The sequence below is a fragment of the Callorhinchus milii genome, unplaced genomic scaffold (assembly GCF_018977255.1).
Source record: "Callorhinchus milii isolate IMCB2004 unplaced genomic scaffold, IMCB_Cmil_1.0 Scaffold5, whole genome shotgun sequence".
Lineage (NCBI taxonomy): Eukaryota > Metazoa > Chordata > Chondrichthyes > Chimaeriformes > Callorhinchidae > Callorhinchus > Callorhinchus milii.
The window spans coordinates 67539714-67558275 of NW_024704746.1; the positions used below are offsets into that span (position 1 = coordinate 67539714).

Below are 18562 nucleotides of genomic sequence, written 5' to 3' on the forward strand. Positions count from 1 at the left end.
TGAGCGGAAGTCTGAGCTTGAAGAGATTTCCCACAAAACTATTTTAGGAACAAAACAGAAAAATAAGGAAGAGAGACGAACTGAAGGCTGCAGCAAGGAGAGTGATCAGGAACGCTGGGAAGAGATGGAGTTTCTCTCTCGTGGGTTGGTTCTCCAGAAGTATGGAGGAATGGATTTGAGGGGGGGGGGGGGGGGGAGGAGAATGGGGGGTGGGGGGGTTTGAAAGGCAACTGCGGAGGAATACGTGATTGTATTTCCACTGGTTGGGTAATCAGTGGATTGGGAGGGAATGAAGATGTAAGAGTGAAGGGGAGCTCAGGAGAAATGTTGAGACTTGTTGGGGAGGATAGAGACTACGATGGGGTGGTGTGGGGGGGACTTTGCGTAGGGTCGCAAGGCTTCAGGCTAAAACTAAGTGGAATTTTTGAGTCAGCAAACAGGGATGCCACGTCGAGGTGATGGGCAAGAGGCGAGGGTGGGTGCCTGACCCCCCCTCACATAGGTCAGAGCCTCTGGCCCTACAGACTTCCCCACACCCCCACTCCCCGACCCAAGGGAGCGAGGGGAGGGAGAAAGATGTGAGGGGTGGGGGGGGGGGGGGGGGAGTCGTGTGAAGGTCGAAGTTGCCTTATTTTGTTCATCTCCCGCTCGCAAAAGAGGAAAAAACACCAAGGCATCGCGGAAGCGTCTGGAAGGTCCCGGCCAGTGGTCGCTCGGAAGCTCTCGCGACGGGAATCCGGGGGCCGTCGAGAATGTCTGAGCGCGGATTCCAAACCAGGGTGAGATTTTCCCGAATTTTTCCGACAAAGGAAAGTTTCCTTCGACCCTCCCTCTATCCCCACTCCCCTCTCCCCCAATCTCTCTCTCCCCCCATCCCCCCCCCCCCCCCAGCCCCCTCCTGGAGTCCTGGGTTGAATGTCGCTGTGTTAAAAGGCTTCGTCTGTCGTCCCTGGAATGTTGGCGAGGTGTCCGTCAGGCACATGGAACTCTGCAACCCCCCCCCCAGCCCCCCACCCCTCCTTGTGGACTCAGGGCAGCCTCGTTGCTCATTCCAGCCTGGAATTCCTCAAAGCCTTTGGCAGCCACAACCAAATCCTCGGAGTCGGGGTGGTGGTGGGGGGAAAAGCGGGAAAAAGTTCTTGTTCCGCTCCACGCCCCTGGCTCCCTCCCTCCCTCTCTCTAGGACACCTGAACGTCCGTGCTCTCCTCCAGTTTGGTTCTCCTCAGGTTGCTCTTCATCTTCACAAACTCGGGCGCGTTCTCCTCTTCCTCCTCCGCTCTCTGCTTCTCCTGCTCCATCTGGAACATCACCCAGAGGTTTACCCTTTCACACCGCGACCCTTGCACCTCAATGATATATCATCGTCATAATAATAATCCTTTGCGTTTGACATGGCACCTCATCATGTCGTCAAGTGTAGTGACTTGTGCGTTTTGGTGGGTGAAATGCGGGCATTCGATTGAGGGGCACAGCAGCGTCCCCCACAAGCAGCCGTGGATTGAGTGACCAAGTTATAATTTTTTTTCCAAGGGATTATTACCCCCGGCAAACCGATCCGTCAATCAACTAACAACCGGGTAGGAACTGACTGCTGGTAAACAGAGGTACGTGTGTGTGTGTGTGTGTGTGTGGAGTAAGGAAAATTGCCTGAGGTCGCGCCCTGTTTGGGAATCAAACCGGGTCCGCTTGCTTGCGAGGCGAGCGCTCAAACCGCTCAGCTGCAGGGCTCCGAAGGCAAAGAGGCAAGAGGTGAACGGTCAATTGTACCCTGGGGAATGTAGGCCAGTGACGGTGCGGAGAAACTCCCTTTGCTTTTCTAACAGTGTTGCGGGATCTTTAACGTCCGGCGTAACAGTCACAGACAGGACTTGGACTTGAACATTGCATCTCACCAGGCTCCACGCACCCACCACCCACCAGGAGCCGAGGTGCTATCACGGGGGTGTCTGTGCCGGTCGGGCTTGTTGCCTTACCTGGTCTAGTCTCTGCTGCCTCTTCATTAACTCCTGTTCCAGGTCGGAGCGTTTCTGCCCCTCTTCCTCTTTCTTCTGTTTCACCACCTGATCCCGTTTCCTCTGTTCCATCACCCGTTGCAGCTCTGGTTTGCTCTGTGGAACGATGCCCCTGTGGGTGTGAGAGAGGGGGGGGGTGGGGTGGGGTTGGGGGAAGAGAGCGTGAGCAACCAGGCCAAGGGGAGACAGAGGGAAGGGGGAAAGGGGCCACGGGAGATCCCCAAACTTAACAACTACAATTTTGGGAGGTTGATTCAGAGAGCTTTACAGAGCCAACTGGGAGCCCAAACAATAATATAATATGATTGTTATAATAATAATAATCATCCCTGCATTGGATACAGCGCCTTATCACGTCGTCGAGACGTCTCAAAGCGCTTCACAGGATACGCCGTAAAGTGAAGTGACTGCGTTTCACAGGATATACTGTAAATACTGGGCACTTTGTGAGAGAAGCGCGGCAGCCAGTTGCGCTCAGCAGTGTCCCACAAACAGCCGTGGATTGAAGTTTCAGCATAAAATTCTTTTGAAAATTCAATGAGGGAATATTTATTGGGTCGACCAGCAGGCGGCCGACCTTTACTGTAGGCCGACCCAATTAATTGATGAGTATTTCTTTCATTGGTGCCGTGAGTCAATCGAGAAAAGCCTGAGGAGAACACACGCACTGCCGATCGAACCCGCATTTACCTAGAACCGTGTCAATGTTCGGGTGGGGAGGGGGGCGGGGGGGAGAGCGTGGAGAGGGGCTGCTTCTTGATGGCAAATAATATCGAGTTCAAAATCCTTGTCCTCACCTTCAAAGCTCTTCACGGCCTCTCTCCTCTCACCATCTGTGACCTCCTAAAACCTCACCAAACTGTGGCGTTCCCCACCCCACCCGCCTCTCAGCCGGCCACCATTGGTTTAAACTATTCCCCCCACAACGCATCCCCCCCTTCTCCTGCCTCCACGCCCCCCCCCCCACACACCCACCACTATACATCTCCCCGGTGATGGTGTCACTACCGTTTCTGGTTGATGAGCAGCTCTCGCTGCAGGTCCTGATGGTTTCTGGAGGACTTGACGGGGTTGATCAGTTTACGGGGTCTGATCAGCTCAGCGCTGTCCTCCTCCTCGATGTAGTCGGGCTCGGCCATGACTCTCCCCCCGATGTCCTGCACCTCCTGCTCCGTGTCGACCTTCTCACTCTCTGTGACAAAAAACACACACCCCTCAGAAACTCACCCCAGGCCCAACACCCCCGTCTCTCCTCCGCTATCAGAGGCCGCGCTTTCAGCCCCGAAGCTGTGAAACTCTCTCCCTCTATCCCTCCGCTTCACCCCCGAGACGAGACGTCTCAAAGCGCTTCGCAGGAATTACTGTGAAGTGCAGTGACTCTGCATATTTTTGTAGGTGAACGCAGCTGCCGATTTGCGCACGGCGACGTCCCCACGCACAGTGTCCCCGAAACAGTGAGTGAATGAACAATTTTATCTGTCTGGGGTGGGGGGGGGGGGGGGGAAGACTCCTGTCTCTTTTACCTACAGTGCCCCAGGATCTTTAACGTCCGCCAGAACAGGGCACAGATGGTGAGTGCAGGTTAACGTTTCATCCAGAGGACGGCGTCTCTGACAGTACAGCGCTCTCTCTTTCTCTCCCACCCCCCACTCACCCCACAGCTGGAACGTCAGCCTAGACTGCGAGCTCAAAGACCCCCGATGTGTGTGGTGGGGGGGGGGGCTCGAAAGAGGTGAGAGCGTGAGAGGCCGAGCCACGCTGACAACTAGCGCAATAGGAAGTGGAGTGAAGGACAGCGAGTGCTTTACTTCCTGATTTGCACATTAACCGTAAATTGATGGTCCTTGGACAGTTAAATCAATAAGTCTGTGGTGACTCATTTACTGTCTGAGTCAAAAGCAGCCCACGTGGGAATCTGGCCTGCAAGCACACTGGCTGGCATCCAGGAATCTTTAGCTCCACAAGCTCCAAACCATCCCAAACCCTCCCCTGCAGGCCGTGTCCTCTCCCGCACCAGCCTTGCCCACATCCGCGCGTCGCCCACAAAAATACACGGTGGCTCCGCTTTACAGTGTTATCCCGTGAAGCGCTTTGAGACGTCTCGAAGACGTGACGCGGCGCTGGCTGTATCAAATGCCAGGATTATTATTGTTGTTATTAATAAGAAACAGAACAGGCTCTGTGGGGCTGAATGGCCTCTTCCTGTTGCCACGGCTACCCACTAGCACCGCAGATGGTTTAGACAAGGTTACCCTGTTTGCGCTGCTCTGAGCCTGGCTGCCGAAATGCGTAACCAGCCATGTCTCTAAGGGGGGCATGCGTCCCAGGAAACGGGAGGGAAGCGTATGTAACACGTATGCGCTCAGGGAATCTCCTCACATTGACGTCAAGCCCTGCCTGGCTCCTGGCCTCCACCCCCCCTCTCTCTCTCTCTCTCTCTCTCTCCCTCTCCCTCTCTCCCTCCCTCGGCTAACGTAAACCAGCTCCACACACTGAACAGGTTTAGAGACTGTTGGGAACAGCAGGAAAGTTATTACTGCACTTCCTTTAGCACCACTTAGAGCTGGAGCTGACTGCCACCAGCCAAACCCACTGCGCCACCAGCAGTGCTTCCTTCTCTCCCTTGCTCTTTCTTTCTTCTTCTTTTTATTTTCTCTCTCTCGTCCCTGCTCTATTCTTTCTCCGTCCTCTCTCTCACTTTTTTTGTCTCTCGTTTCTTTCCTCTTTTTTTCGTGTCTGCCCTCTCGTTCTCTTGCTTTCCTCTCCTGCTTTCTCGTTCTCTTTCGTTTCTTCTCTTTCCTCTCGTTCCTCTTTATATCTTTCTTCCTTTCTTCCTTATGTTCTTTTTCTTTCCTCTCTTCCTTTCTCTCTCCCTCTTTCTTTCTCTCTCTCTCTTTCCTATAGCCCTATCGCAATCCAATCACAAACAGCACAGAATAAACCACACAGGGAATGAGTGAGGGAGCGTGAGTGAGTGAGAGAGTAAGAGGGAGAGAGTGTGAGTGAGTGAGTGAGTGAGAGAGAGAGAGAGAGAGAGAGAATGAGTGAGTGAGTGACTGAGAACGGGATAGAGTGAGTGAGAGAGAGTGTGAGTGAGTGAGTTAGAGTGGGATAGAGTAAGAGTGAGAGAGAGAGTAAGTGAGAGCGGAATAGAGTGAGTGAGTGAGAGAGTAAGAGAGTGTGAGTGAGTGAGAGTGGGATTGAGTGAGTGAGAGAGAGAGAGCGGGATAGAGTGAGTGAGTGAGTGAGTGAGGGAGGGAGGGAGGGAGAGTGTGACAGAGATAGCGTGGGCTACATTGCCTAGGAACGGGATGTGTGTTGCCTGCAAAACTATTCCATCTGCGGCACATCCTGTGCTGACGCTGAGGATGTCTCTAACACACAATCAGACGGGAATCACTGGAGGTAATGTTTCCTGGTCAGTAACAAACCAAATCCTCCCACGGCATCCAAGCCCTCTGGGAAGATGAGAAACCTTCCCTTCTCTTTATCTCAGGCGGGAAGGAACTGGCGGGGGGGGGGGGGGGGGGGGGGGGGGGAATCAGAAAAAAACAGAACAGAGTGAGGGAAAAAGCATAAGCAGGGAATCATCTCCCCGTCACTTCCAATCTGATCACTCAATCAACGGTCATTTGTGAGACGTCGCTGTGCGCAATTGGCTGCCACGGTTCACCCACAAAATGCACGGTCACTGCACTTTACAGTATATCCTGTGAAGCGCTTTGAGACGTCTACACAAATGCAAATTCTTGGCGCGATATCAAATGGAAAGATTATTCTCCTTATCACTAAATGCGCAAGCAACCATTCCTTCCAAATTGTTGGGGGTGTTTTTTGACACACATTTTCCACAAACGTCCCTGTGAGGGGGTGGGAGTGCCACGGGGTGGGGGTGTGGGGGGGGTGTGGGGGGGGTGAGAAGGCGTGATCGCTAAACCTTGAAGCAAACGCTGCACAGGACAACTCAACATCGCTGCCACCCTATATATATATATATATATATCTTCCAGTTTCAATCCAGGGTGGAATGAAGTTCCAAGATTCTCGGAGCGAAATGCCAACAGGAGCTCCTTCCCCCCCCCCTTTGCCTCCATGAAGGCCGTTTCCAACGATTTTAACTTGAATTAATTTTAATTTTGAAATGAACGTCTCTCTCTCTTTCTCTCTCTCTCTCTCTGTTCCACACCCAGCGAGCCACGGAAAAGAGAGAGAGAGAGACAGAGCGATGCAGAGATGTCCCCGTGTTTGGACATAAACACATCTGCTGTAACCTGACAACTCTCCCGGCAACGTGTCCTCGCTAATCATTAACTGCCTCATCCGGTTTGGTCTTCGCTTACAATACTTAAAAGGGAAGAGAGGCAAATCTAATGCGGGGGTGGGGGAAGGGAGTGGGGGGGAGAGGGAGGATAGGGGTGACACCCAATGAATCCGTACATGGCTACATGTTATAGCAAACTCCTATCATAAAAACAATAATCTTTGCATTTGATATAGCGCCTTATCCAGTCATCGAGACGTCTCAAAGCGCTTTACAGAACATACTGTAAAGTGTAGTGACTGTGTATTTTGCGGGCGAAACCCGGCAGTCAATTGCGACCAGCAATCTTATACTTGTGTCCCTGGTTACAGACTTCCCCACCTATTTATGTTAACCTTATCAAACTCTTTGATAATTTTAAACACCTCTTTTAAGTTTCCCCCTTAATCGTCTCTTCTCAGTGAAAAACGGCCTAACCTATCCAGTCTATCCTGATAGCAGCAACCTGCAAGCCTTGACGTAGTCCAAGTAAACCTACTCTGTGCTCTTTCCATTACTGCTATATCCTTTGTATAGTGTGGAGACCAGAATTGGACAGAATTGTCACTGCTGTGCGTAATTGTCTGCCGCGTTTATATCCTGTGAAACGCTCTGAGACGTCGCGAAGACTTGACGCGTCCCTATGTCAAACGCAAGGATGATTATTATTAATACTCCAAATGTGCTCTAACCAAAGTTTTGTAGAAATTCAACATCACTTCCTCACTTTTATCATAACAATAATAATCCTTTGCACTTGATACGGCGCCTTATCACACGGTTGAAACGTCTGAAAGCACTTCACAGGCAGAGTGTGCTTTGTGGGTGAAACGCGGAAGCCAATTGCGCGCAGCAGCGTCCCCACAAACAGTCCGGCTCCGCCACTGTTGAGCGCACTGAGACGCCACCCTTGCGTGGAGGGGGCGCCATACAAGTGCAAGTTGTTGTTGTTGCCAGCGGAGGCGCGATTGCAGGTCTCGGGTGGAGCGTGGACGCATTCGCAAAGTCAAATGTAAATACGATACAGACTGTAAACATTGTAATCGTTGCAGCTGTTGGGCAACTCCAAACCTCTATTGGTACATAGAAACAGGAGGCCATTTAGCCCCTCGAGCCTGATCCACCATTCTAATTAGATCACAGTTGATCTGTACCTCAACTCTATTTACCCTCCTTTGCTCCGTATCCCTTGATACCCCTTGGCACCACGTTAATATTAACCTTCGCAAAAAGCGGCAGCCAATTTGCACACAGCGACGTCCCCACACGCAGCCGTGATGTGAACAAGCAATTGTATCTGGGGGGGGGTGGGGTGCGGTGGGGTGGAGGGACACCGAGAGTGAAAGAAAGAAACTACCTTCTCTTTTCCCAACAGCGCCGCAAGATCTCTCTTCCGAAGGACGGCGTCTCTGACAATACAGCGCCCACTCCGCACCCCCATTCTCCCCACCAGCGCTGCGCTGGAGTCTCAGCCTAGACCGTGTGAGCTCAAAGCCCCCCCCCCCGCGACCTGAACCCACAAAACTTCTGAGCCACACCTTGAACTCTGTGACTTGCCAAAGAATCGTCACTTGCCCTCAACACTTCCATCCCAGGTTAAACGATAAGCTTGGAATTTATACAGTCAAACAGCCGGGTTTTATTGGGAAAGCGGCAGATGAAAGGCCAATTGAACCGGGTGGGTGGTGGGGGGGGGTAAGAATGAGCTGGGAATTTATTGGGCAGTACAACAATAATGATAATCCTTGCACTTCATTCCACGGCTGTTTGTGGGACGTTGCTGGGCACAATTGGCTGCCAGGTTTCGCCCGCAACACACACACACACACACATAATCAATTCACCTTCCAGTACACCCTCGCCTTATCGGGTCATCAAAGCGCTTCACAGGATATTCTGCAAAGGGTGGTGGCTGCGTGTTTCGCGGGCGAAACGCGGTCCTTCCGCAGAGAATGAGGGACAGCGGGAGGTGCGCGACAGAGCGGGTGAAGGGGCGCGAGTGAGGGAAGGAGAAAGAGAGAGAGAGAGCGAGAGGACGAGAGAAAGAAAGAGAGGGTAGGAGGGGTGAAACGACTGGCTGGCCTTTAAGGAAGACAATTTTTTGTCGATGGAAGGAAAACAATGGAGAAGGAGGGGATGTGAGAGAGGGGGGGGGGAGAGAGAGAGAGAAAAAAAACTGTCTGCACTTGAAATAAATTTGAATGCCACAACTCAAGTCGTGTCAAAAAATTATTTATCCCAATCGCGATCTATCTAAGCCTCATGCTGGCAAAGTGCGGTGAGGTGTGGTATGTGAGGGCTCATTATGATCACTATCGTGATAAGCCTTAACAATAATGATAATAATTATAATCCTTGCATTTGAAACGGCGCCTGACCACGCCTTCGAGAAGTCTTGAAGCACTTCACAGGATAGACTGTAAAGTGGAGTGACTGTGTGTTTTGCGGGAGAACGATTGCTCAGCTGCTGTTCGGAAACAGGAGCCCATCTGAGAGAGAGGGATAGAGAGAGAGCGATAGCGATGGATAAAGAGAGAGAGAGAGATGACAGAGAGAGCTGAAGATGGAAGGAGAGAGGGAAAGAGACAAGACAAATGTAAACAGAGAGGAGAAAGAGAGAGAGAGAGAGAGAGAGATATCAGTTTGGTTTGACCCAGCTGCTGCGGGGATGGACTGGCCCTTTAAGTCCGCCCTAGTCACAAGGAGATCCAGGATTAATGACACGGTTGGAGAGCACTTTCCCTCGGAGAGCAGGAAAGGAGTGAACGAACGAACGAACGAAAAGAAAGCAGCTCAGCTGTTAGCAGGACATGCTGCTTTCGAGGCCCTGGGGTGAGGGTGGGGGAAAAAAGGAGGGGGTTAACATGCACACACACCCCTAGCCCCACGAGCTGTGCAGTTGTCACTGTCTGCTATTCCCCCCCCACCGTGACTAGACCATTTAGAGAGTGACACGTGGTTGGGGGGGGGGGAGAGAAGCTCCACAGAGCACCTGCTGGGAAACAGCTGAGGTACACATGGCCTCGGAATTTAACCCGGTCTGCACCGGAACAAACGGAGACGCCATCCTTCGGGGTGAGACGTTAAACCTCACTCCCCGTCCGTGCCCTGTTCAGGTCTCCCAGGTGGGGTGGCAGGAAAAGAGAAGGGACTTTCTCTCCCCCACCTGGATAAAATCGGTCACTCGCACCGTGGCTACTCTGCGGGGGACGTCACTGAGCTACAGAATACACATTCACTACACGTCACAATATATCTAGGGAAGGGCTTCGAGACGAACTCCGAGGTGAAAACTGCTGTATATAAAATGTACACCTTCCTAATCTGTCTCTCTTTCTCTCTCTCTCTCACACAAACACGCACACACACACACACACAGCCACCGTCAAGCACGCCGAGGTGCTACCCCGTGTGAAGGGGCGTGATCTAAACGCAAATTGCTGTCGCCATTAGCTCCCCCGTACTCCTGGGCGAAGAAACGCTTCCTGGTGTCCGTCCCGAAATTGCCCCTGGCACTATGTCCTCGCCTGAGAGTTTTGCTGGGCCGAGTGGCTTCGCTGCCGGGCTGTTCTGCGCGAGACGGTCGGTGAAAATTAGACGTATGGATGGAGAGAGAGATGGTGAGATGGGGGGAGGGAAAACAGGAAGTAAGGGTGGAGCAAAGAGATTTACATCTTTCTATTGCTAACGTCCCATTTGACTATGTTTGCCACGGTTGTCACTAGCAATTGGTGCTCCTGACCCCCTCGGCTGACTCCCCTTCCCCCCACCCCCACCCGCCTCGCTGCCCCTCACATTCCACCCTCCACCTGCTCGCCTGACACACAGAGAGAGATCAGAGTTCCTGTGTGACATTGCACCCTCACACTCGCTCAAACTGTCAACCGCCACCCCCAGCTGCTTAACATTCCTCTCTGGTCTGCAAAGTTCCCCTCGCCCACAAAGCACACAGTCACTGCACTTTTGAAAGCGGGGCAGAGAGGGAGGGGGGAGGGGGGGAGGGGGCGAGGCAGAGGGATTGAGATTATCGCCTCATCGAGACGTCTCAAAGAGCTTCACCGGATACACCGTAAGGTGCAGTGACTGTGTATTTTGTGAGCGAAATGCAACAGCCAATTGCTCAAAGTTTAAAGGCAGACAGACAGACAGACAGACGGAGGGAGGGAGGGAGATGCAGGACTAAAGGGAGGGAGTTCCAGAAGTTAGAAGCGCTCAAACTAAAGGCTTGGCCACGGTTTACCTTTGCACAGGGCCTTTCATGGTCAGAAGCACACCTGAAAGTGTTAATTAATAAATAATCCTCGCAATCGATGCAGCGCATGATCTCATCAGGAGGACATATCAAAGCTGTCCGACCGTACGCTGGAGCCACTGTGTTTTTTGTAGGTAAACACACGAGAACTGATTTGCACACAGCAACATCCCATAAACAGGCAACAACAACAACGACAACAATACTAATGAAGTGAACGAGGATTTTATCCGGGTGGGGGGGGGGAGAGGAGATTGTCAGCCAGGACCACGGGGGAGAGAGAGGGAGTTGGGAGTGAGGAGGTGGGGTGGGGAGAAAGATGACCAAAAGCGCAGTCAAATAGGTATGGCTCGAGACTGGCCTTGAGCAAGGGACGTGAGGGAGGCTCCAGGAAAGGGTTGGAAGTTCGGTTGCTGATGGGGCTCGGCGGATGGGGCTGGGCGAGGGGTGGGGAGGGCGGGGGAAGAGGGTGGGTGGGGGGGGGTTTGGGAACACAACAAGCCCTGAGCTCACATGGACTTGGCAACGGATGAGAGCCAGGGGCTGGGGAAGTGTGTCCAGGTGGAAAGAAGCTCTTACTCACTCGTTAGGAAGCACAAACCAACCGGCTGTTAAATCTGCTGCCAATCACTGGCAAACGCTTTTGAGTGGCGGGATGTGGGTTCACCGAGGGCTGCGAAAGCCGTGCCCTTTTCCAGAAAGCTCCACGGTGAGAGAGTGGGGGTGTGTGGAAGAGGCCCTGAGGGCAGCTGTGAGCAACACACCGGTTCCTCTTATACACACACACACACACACAGACACGCACACACACGCATCCCACACACATCCCCTCCTCTCTCTCTCTCTCTCTCTCTCGCCTTCGAGTCAGAAAGTTGTGACTTGGAATCACACAGTCTAAGCTGACGCCCCATTGCAGCACTCGGGGGGGGGGGGGGGGGTCGCACCGTCGGAGACCCCGTCCTTCGGATGAGACGTTAAACCTCACTCCTCGTCTGCCTGTTCAGGTGGACGTTAAAGATCCCACGTAACTGTTGGGAACTAGAAGGGACCTTCTTTCTCTCTTTCTCTCTCTCTCTTTCTCTCTCTCTCTCTCTCTCTCTCTCTCTCGATATCCCGGCCGAGACTGTTAACAATCCCCCACCCCAAATAATAATGTGGTCACTCACTCCACCACTGTCTGTGGGGACTTTGCTGCGCACAAGCTGGCTGCTGCGTTTGGCCCACAAAATACACAGTCACTACACTTGACGGTATCTTCTGTAAAGTGATTTGAGACGCCCACACAAATACACGGTGGCTACGTCAGTCCGTGACTCACTCGGTCGCGCTCTTGCTCCCGAGTCAGGAGGTTGTGGGCTTGAGCCCCCACATCGGGCGTCTTTTGAGCTCACAGCTTAGGCTGAGCGTCCAGTGAGGTGCTGGGGTGTGTGTGCCCAAAACCTCACAGGCAGAGCGTGTTGTGTACCAGACACATCCCCCCCACCACCCCCCCCCAACCCCCACCGCCCTACCCCCTCACACTGATGGGTGAAGATTACAAAGACTAAGAGGAAGATAACGTAAGAAGATGTTTCCCCATCCCAATTCTCTTCCGTTTTCTGAAAATTCGTTTGCCCACTTCCCCTTTTTCTCCTTCCATCCCCCTCTCTTACACCCCCCCTCCCCCCACCCTCTCTCTCGCTAGTTCAGCTCCGAGGGGACCCCACTTACCTCCCCTCCAAGGAGGATAGTCACCAGACTAACCCGGATGGGGAAAGAGCAGCGAGGCAGCGAGTCTAATTGTAGCCCACGCCCCCTCCACCCTCAATCCCCTCTGGGACGCTACCCTGCATGAGGGGCGCGATATAAACACAAGTTGTTGTTGTCGTTAGGCTTTTTGGCTGCTCCCTGAGTGAAGCCGTTAAGACTCCACGGGAACATAGCAATCGCTAGACCAAAAGAAGATCAAGATCCACCCTCTACCCATCTCGGTAGTCTGTCGCCTGCTGCTATAATGGAGATGTTGAAAGCGATGATTGCTGTATGGATTTGGTGTGGCCCTGGGAAGGAACCGGTTAAAGTCTGCCGGAAGCCTTTTCTCAAGGGCAGGGCAGCCGTCACGAGCTGAGAAGCTCAAGGCCACAGCGGGGTGAGGGGTGGGGGTGCGCGGGAGGGAGGCAAGGACACGCTGTCAGCAACGCTGTATGACCCACAGACAGTGCTCCACTCCGTCAGCAAACAACAACAATTACTCACATTTGCTCACAGCGCCCTTCACGTTTGACTCACGAACCCAAAGCACCAGTTTTACAAGTCAGGTGCTTTGATGGCGCCGTGCCATTTGGCTACAACAACAACTTGCACTTACACAGCGCCCCTCACATGCAGGGCAGCGTCCCAGAGCGCTCCGACGGTGGCGGAGCACGACATCGAGCCGGGGGAATGGAGGGGGGAGGGGGGCGCGGCTGACTGTAGGTACGGTCCAAGAGGAAGGTCTTCACGCGCAACCTAAAGAGGGGGAAGGAAGAGGGCGAGACGGGGGAGGGATAGAGGGAGAGTGTTCCAAAGTTTCGGGGCGTAGCGGCTAAAAGCGCGGCCTCCGATGGCGGAACGGCGGACACAAGGGACAAGCAGGAGGCCGGAGCCAGTCGAGCGGAGCAAGCCGCGGGTTGGGGAGAGGTAGGGAGGCGCCAGGGTGTGAAGGGAACTGAGAGGATCTTGAAATCGATCAATTCGGGGATAGGGAGCCAGTGTGACCTGATGAGGATGGGCTGCTCCCGCTTCCAACACAGGAAGTTTGAGAGCGGGGATGGGTCCAGGGAGGGTTTTTCGTTTAAGGATGACGGCCATTTTTAAAGGGGTGACAACGGTGCTAGTGGACAGGGAGAGAGGTTCATGGGGGGGGGGGGGGGGGGGAGAGGGCAAGGAGTTGGAGGTATGGAAAGGGGTAGAGGGGAGATCAAGCCTTTCGAGGACAAATAAAGATGCCAGATGAAAGAGAGAAGGCCCATTCAGTGAAACTGGCTGCAAGCATTGCTGCAACAGGCACGACTAGATAATGATAAAAATAATACTACAAGGATTAGTGTCGGGATCTGTTACGGGAGTAACTGAATGAAGGGATTCTTGTGATAGTCAGGGATGGAGCTTAAGTCTGGCCAGCGTTCGTTCGCTGGCCAAGCTCGGGCTTCCTGACGTCTCAGTCGTGCAAGTGAGTCATGGAAACATGGTCCCCCCCTCCCTCCACACACACACGCACGCACTCACTCACTCAAACACCCCTGCTTTATCTTGTGCGCAACGCTTACTTATTTCCTCCCCCTCCCTCCACCTCACCATCGTCCACGATTGCTGAGCAAGCAGACAGTTTCCCCTTTTTTTCCCGCGCTCACACACAGAGCAACTGCCTGTCCTCAGTCCCAAGAGGGAGGAAGCTGCGAGCCTTTGCAGCGTCAAAGAGGTCATTTCTATCTGTTCATAGAATCTTACAGCACAGAAGGAGGCCATTCAGCCCATCGTGCCTGTGACGGCTCTTTGAAAAGAGCTACCCAACTCGTCCCACTCCCTAAATCTTACCCCACAGCTGTGCGCAATTGGCTGCTGCGTTTCGCCCACAAACAATACAGTCACTACATTTTACAGTATATTCCGTGAAGCGCCGTGATAAGGCATTATATCAAAGGCAAGGATTATTATTATTATTATGGCCCCGCAAGTTTTTTTCTTTTTAAGTACATATCCAAGCTATCGCGACGTCTGGGGCTTTATTTATTTTTCCCCACGGGCGAATTTAGGGGCAAATTGCGTGCGACAACATCAGCTTTGGTTCATACTCTGTGTGTGGGGGGGGGGGTTCAGTTTGAGCACTTAACAGTAATGGAGCTTGACGATGAGCTGAGGGGGGGCGAAGAGATGACCGTAGGCACTGTTCAGCTCTATAAAGAGAACACCTTATCCGGTTTGGGGGTGTGGGGGGGAGGGAGGTGCGAGGCGGGGGAGGTTGGCTGACATGCAGGGGAAACTCCCTTCCCTTTTTTCCAGTCATGCTACGGGAATTGTTACGTGCGGGCACAGGAACAGCTACAGAACCTCACTTGGGGGTCATCTCGCCCAAAGAACAGGGCCTCCAACAATACAGCTGCCTCCTCCGCCACTGCACGCCCCCCCCCCACCCCCCCCACATACACACTGCTCTCGAGCGTCAGCCTATGGTAATGATAATAATCTTTGTATTTGATATTGTGCCTTATCACATCGTCGAGACGTCTCAAAGCTCTTCACAGGATATTCTGCAAAGTGTAGTGACTATGTTTTGTGGGTGAAACACGGCAGGCAATTACGCACAGCAGCGTCCCCACAAACAGTCGCGGATTGAGCAACTAATTTTTTTTTAATATACTGGATTATTACCCCCAGAAAACAATCCGCCGATCGACTAACAACCGGGTTCCTACTTACCGCTGATAAACAGAGGTGTGTGGAGTGAGGAAACTTGCCTAAGGATTCGCCCTCCCCGGGAATTCAACCCGAGTCTTCTCGCTTGCCAGGCGAGCGCTCTAACCACTGAGCTACGGGACTCCACGCAGACTAGACTGTGAACTTACAAACCTTTGTGACCTCCTGACTCCAAGTAGAGCCAAACCAAACTGACTACGTAGCTGTGTGTGTGTGTGTATGTATGTGCGTGTGTGTGTGTGTAGGGGGGGGGGGGGGGTTGTGTGTATGTGTGTTCAGAGAGAACCTTTTTTTATTATCATCTCTATTTCCTCGCTTTGTTCGAGCGACAGGGAGATCACATTGAACACAGCCTGTCCCTCGGAACAGGAAGGAAAAGGCGGTGTGCGCTGGCAAATCTAACCTCTCGGGGAAAGAACGTAGGTCGCTCTGCCTTGGTAGCCCTTTAATGTGGAGTCCCGTGGCACAGAGTTAGAGCACTCGCCTCGCGAGCGAGAGGACCTGGGTTCAAAGAAACCTTACTCCACCCACACGCCTCTGTTTACCCAGCAGTAAGTAGGAACACGGTTATTAAGTCGATCGCTTTTCGTGATGAACTCGGGTGCTCTTGTCCGGATGCTAACCACTGCGCCACGGGACTCCACGGTTAACCCCGCGTCAGCCGTCAGTCGGCGGGTAACATGAGCACATCTGACAAGAGAGAAACTGTGCAACGTGAGACCTTACCCCAGACACAATGGAGCTCCTATTTATAGACTGTCTGGGTGGCTGGCAGCCTGTCAGTAAGCATCAGGAATTGGGCCGAGGGCAGGTTCCAATTACATGTGTGACACAACCTCAATAACAACAATCGTGATCATCATCATCATAATAATCCCAGCAGTTGATACAGCAGCTTATCACGTCGTTGAGACGTCTCAAAGCGCTTCACAGGATAGACTGTCAAGTGCAGTGACTGCGCATTTTGTGGGCGAAACCCGGCAGCCAATTTGGACACAGTGACGTCCCCTCAAACAGCTATAGAGTGAGTGATTTTATTTGAGGAGGTGATAAGAGGGGGAATAAAGGAACAGGAGCGTGTTCCCACCATTCTATAAGATCTGTACCTTAACTCCATTTACCCGCCTTTGCCCCATATCCCCTGATACCCTGACCTAACAAATATCTATCCACCTCAGTCTTGAAAATTTAGGACATGTGGAGAGAGAGAGAGTGAGAAAAAGAGAGAGAGATAAACTCCCTCCTCAGAGAGAGTGTCTAAGCAAGCCAGCTCCTGCCTTTGAGGGATCTTACTCACCTGTGGCTCAGGATTTTCCAGCTTGCTCACTGACTCACACCCGGAGAAGATAAGACCATAGAAGCTCAAAGTATAGAGAAGGCGAATAGGGCCTAACAAACCTTTTTCATAGAGCTACGATACACCAACCTCTCACACCATTTTCTGCCCACCCCCCCCCCACAGACTCTCACACGCACCTTACGTAACTCCTTTTTTTGAGCAGCCAGAGGTGTCTGACACGTGCGGAAACCCGTCACCGTTGCTTAAGAGTCTCCAAACCCAACTGAGAATTCCCCACATCCCACCCACACCTGGCAATCCCAGAGAGAGATTGTAGGAATGGAATGCGCTCTCTCTCTCTCTCTGGAGGGACCCATCCTAAGGATATTAGGCGCATTGAAACATAGGAACAGGAGTAGGCCATTCAGCCCATCAAGCCTCTTACGCCATTCTATTAGATGGTGGCTGATATGTACCTCAACTCCAATTACCCACCTTGCCCCATATACCTTGACAGGTTGGCGAGAGCCAAGGCTTGTGGGGAGCCCAGAGAGTGCGTTGGGGGTAACTGATGGGAGTCTAACCACACATAGCTTGGCCATTGAAAGCGCTGTCTGGCCAAGCTTTCCCGCTGCTTGTCCAGCTCGGACCACCCTCCCCGTTAGTTAGGGCTTTGGCTGCAGGGATAACAGGAGCCGAGTGGGAGGATTCCCTGCCCCCCAGAGTGTTGTGTGTTCAAATCTAACACCTCAATCGCACATACAGTCACTTCAAACCCTTTTACTACACAGTCAGAAAATCTCCAAGATGTTTTCTCATTTAAAAAATAAACCTAACCAAAGTGGCTGGAGATTTCCATTTCCATTCTCCCTCCACCCCGCGAAACCCACCCACAAAACACACAGTCACTACGCTTTACAGTGCATCCTGCGAAACGCTTTGGAAACGCCTCGATGACGCGATAAGGCGGTGTATCAAATGCAAGGGTTATTATTCTCATTGTAAATTCAAAAAATTGCGATTGGAAATAACACGATCCTTGCATTTGACAAACCAAGGTACGTGGGATTTGTCGTAGAGTGTAGCGACTGTGTGTTTTGCAGGCGAACGCGGCAGACACTTTGCGAAATAGCGACGTCCCCGCAGACAGCCAGGAAGTGAATTTCTTGTTTATTTTTTGAAAAAAAATGCATCAAACGTTTAACACATCAAATCTTCAAACACTGACACCTCACTGACTCGAGACCACACGACTTAACCCCCTTCCCAACGTATAATTGTAAAAGATTATACGATAAATGAAAAGCGCTAGTGATGTGTACACGCTTCTCTGTCTCTCACACACGCGCGCGTGCGCGCAGAAGTCTAACCTCACACACGGGTCGAACATGTGTGCGCACACACACCCGCGCGCGCGCGCACCTCGGGCTTGCACACAGCTACAGAGTCTCTCTCTTCTCACACTCATTCACACATGCTCACCAACACACGTGTCACTGGGTTGACATGTTCTGACACACTCACTGACACATTCTCTCTCCCCTCGCCCCACAAACAGTCAGACTCCAGCACACAAATGCACGCTCAAGACTCGCACACACATTTTCTCTCACTAATACACTCACTCTTACATACTCACTCTCTTTCACAAACAAGTCTCTCTCACAAGTACGCTCAAGCTCACTCTCACACACACGCATTCAGTCACTCACACTCTCTTGTACACACATTCATTCACTCACACTCACACCCATTCTCTCTTTCACACACAGTCTCTCTCTTTCACAGCCATTACATATGAGGCACTAACAGATAGAGATATGACAGTTACTTACAGTCAGCAGTGAAGGAGTCGGGGGGGGGGATCCCAGACGTTCAGTCTCCAGCAGCCCTCGTTTCTTCTCTGTTCTCTCTCTCCCTTTCAGTTTTTCTCTCTCTCTGCCTCCCTCTGTCTTTCTCCCTCTGTCTCTTTGTTTTTCTCCTTCCCCCCTTCTCTCTTTGTGGCTGAGCTGTGCGTGTGTGTGTGTGTGTCTCTCTCTCTCTCTGTCTTCCCCTTTCTCTGTCTCTCTCTGGTTCTGTCTGTGTGTGTGTGTGTGTCTCTCCCTCTGACCTGTGCTGTGGTAGGGAGACAGACCCAGACCCAGACAGACAGACAGACAGAGCTGCTCAGCTCTGCTCAGCCCTTTGTGTGAGAGGCTCAGTGACGCCGTTTGCCACCAGAGGATGTTGAGGATGTGGCTTGGCTTGGGTTGGGTTGGGTTGGGTTTGTGCTGATCCTGGGCGT

General features: G+C 52.4%; 1 protein-coding gene across 1 annotated transcript; it reads right to left on the bottom strand.

Annotated features, from left to right (window-relative positions):
* Nucleotides 1-903: 903 nt before the first annotated feature.
* Nucleotides 904-18223, bottom strand: fam107b (family with sequence similarity 107 member B). Its single transcript, XM_042335785.1, has 4 exons — nucleotides 18114-18223; nucleotides 3022-3205; nucleotides 1975-2125; nucleotides 904-1299 (listed from the first exon to the last, which is right to left on the bottom strand). The coding sequence occupies exons 2-4, from the start codon at nucleotides 3150-3152 to the stop codon at nucleotides 1180-1182; spliced, it is 402 nt and encodes a 133-aa protein (XP_042191719.1). The 5' UTR covers nucleotides 3153-3205; nucleotides 18114-18223; the 3' UTR covers nucleotides 904-1179.
* Nucleotides 18224-18562: the final 339 nt, after the last annotated feature.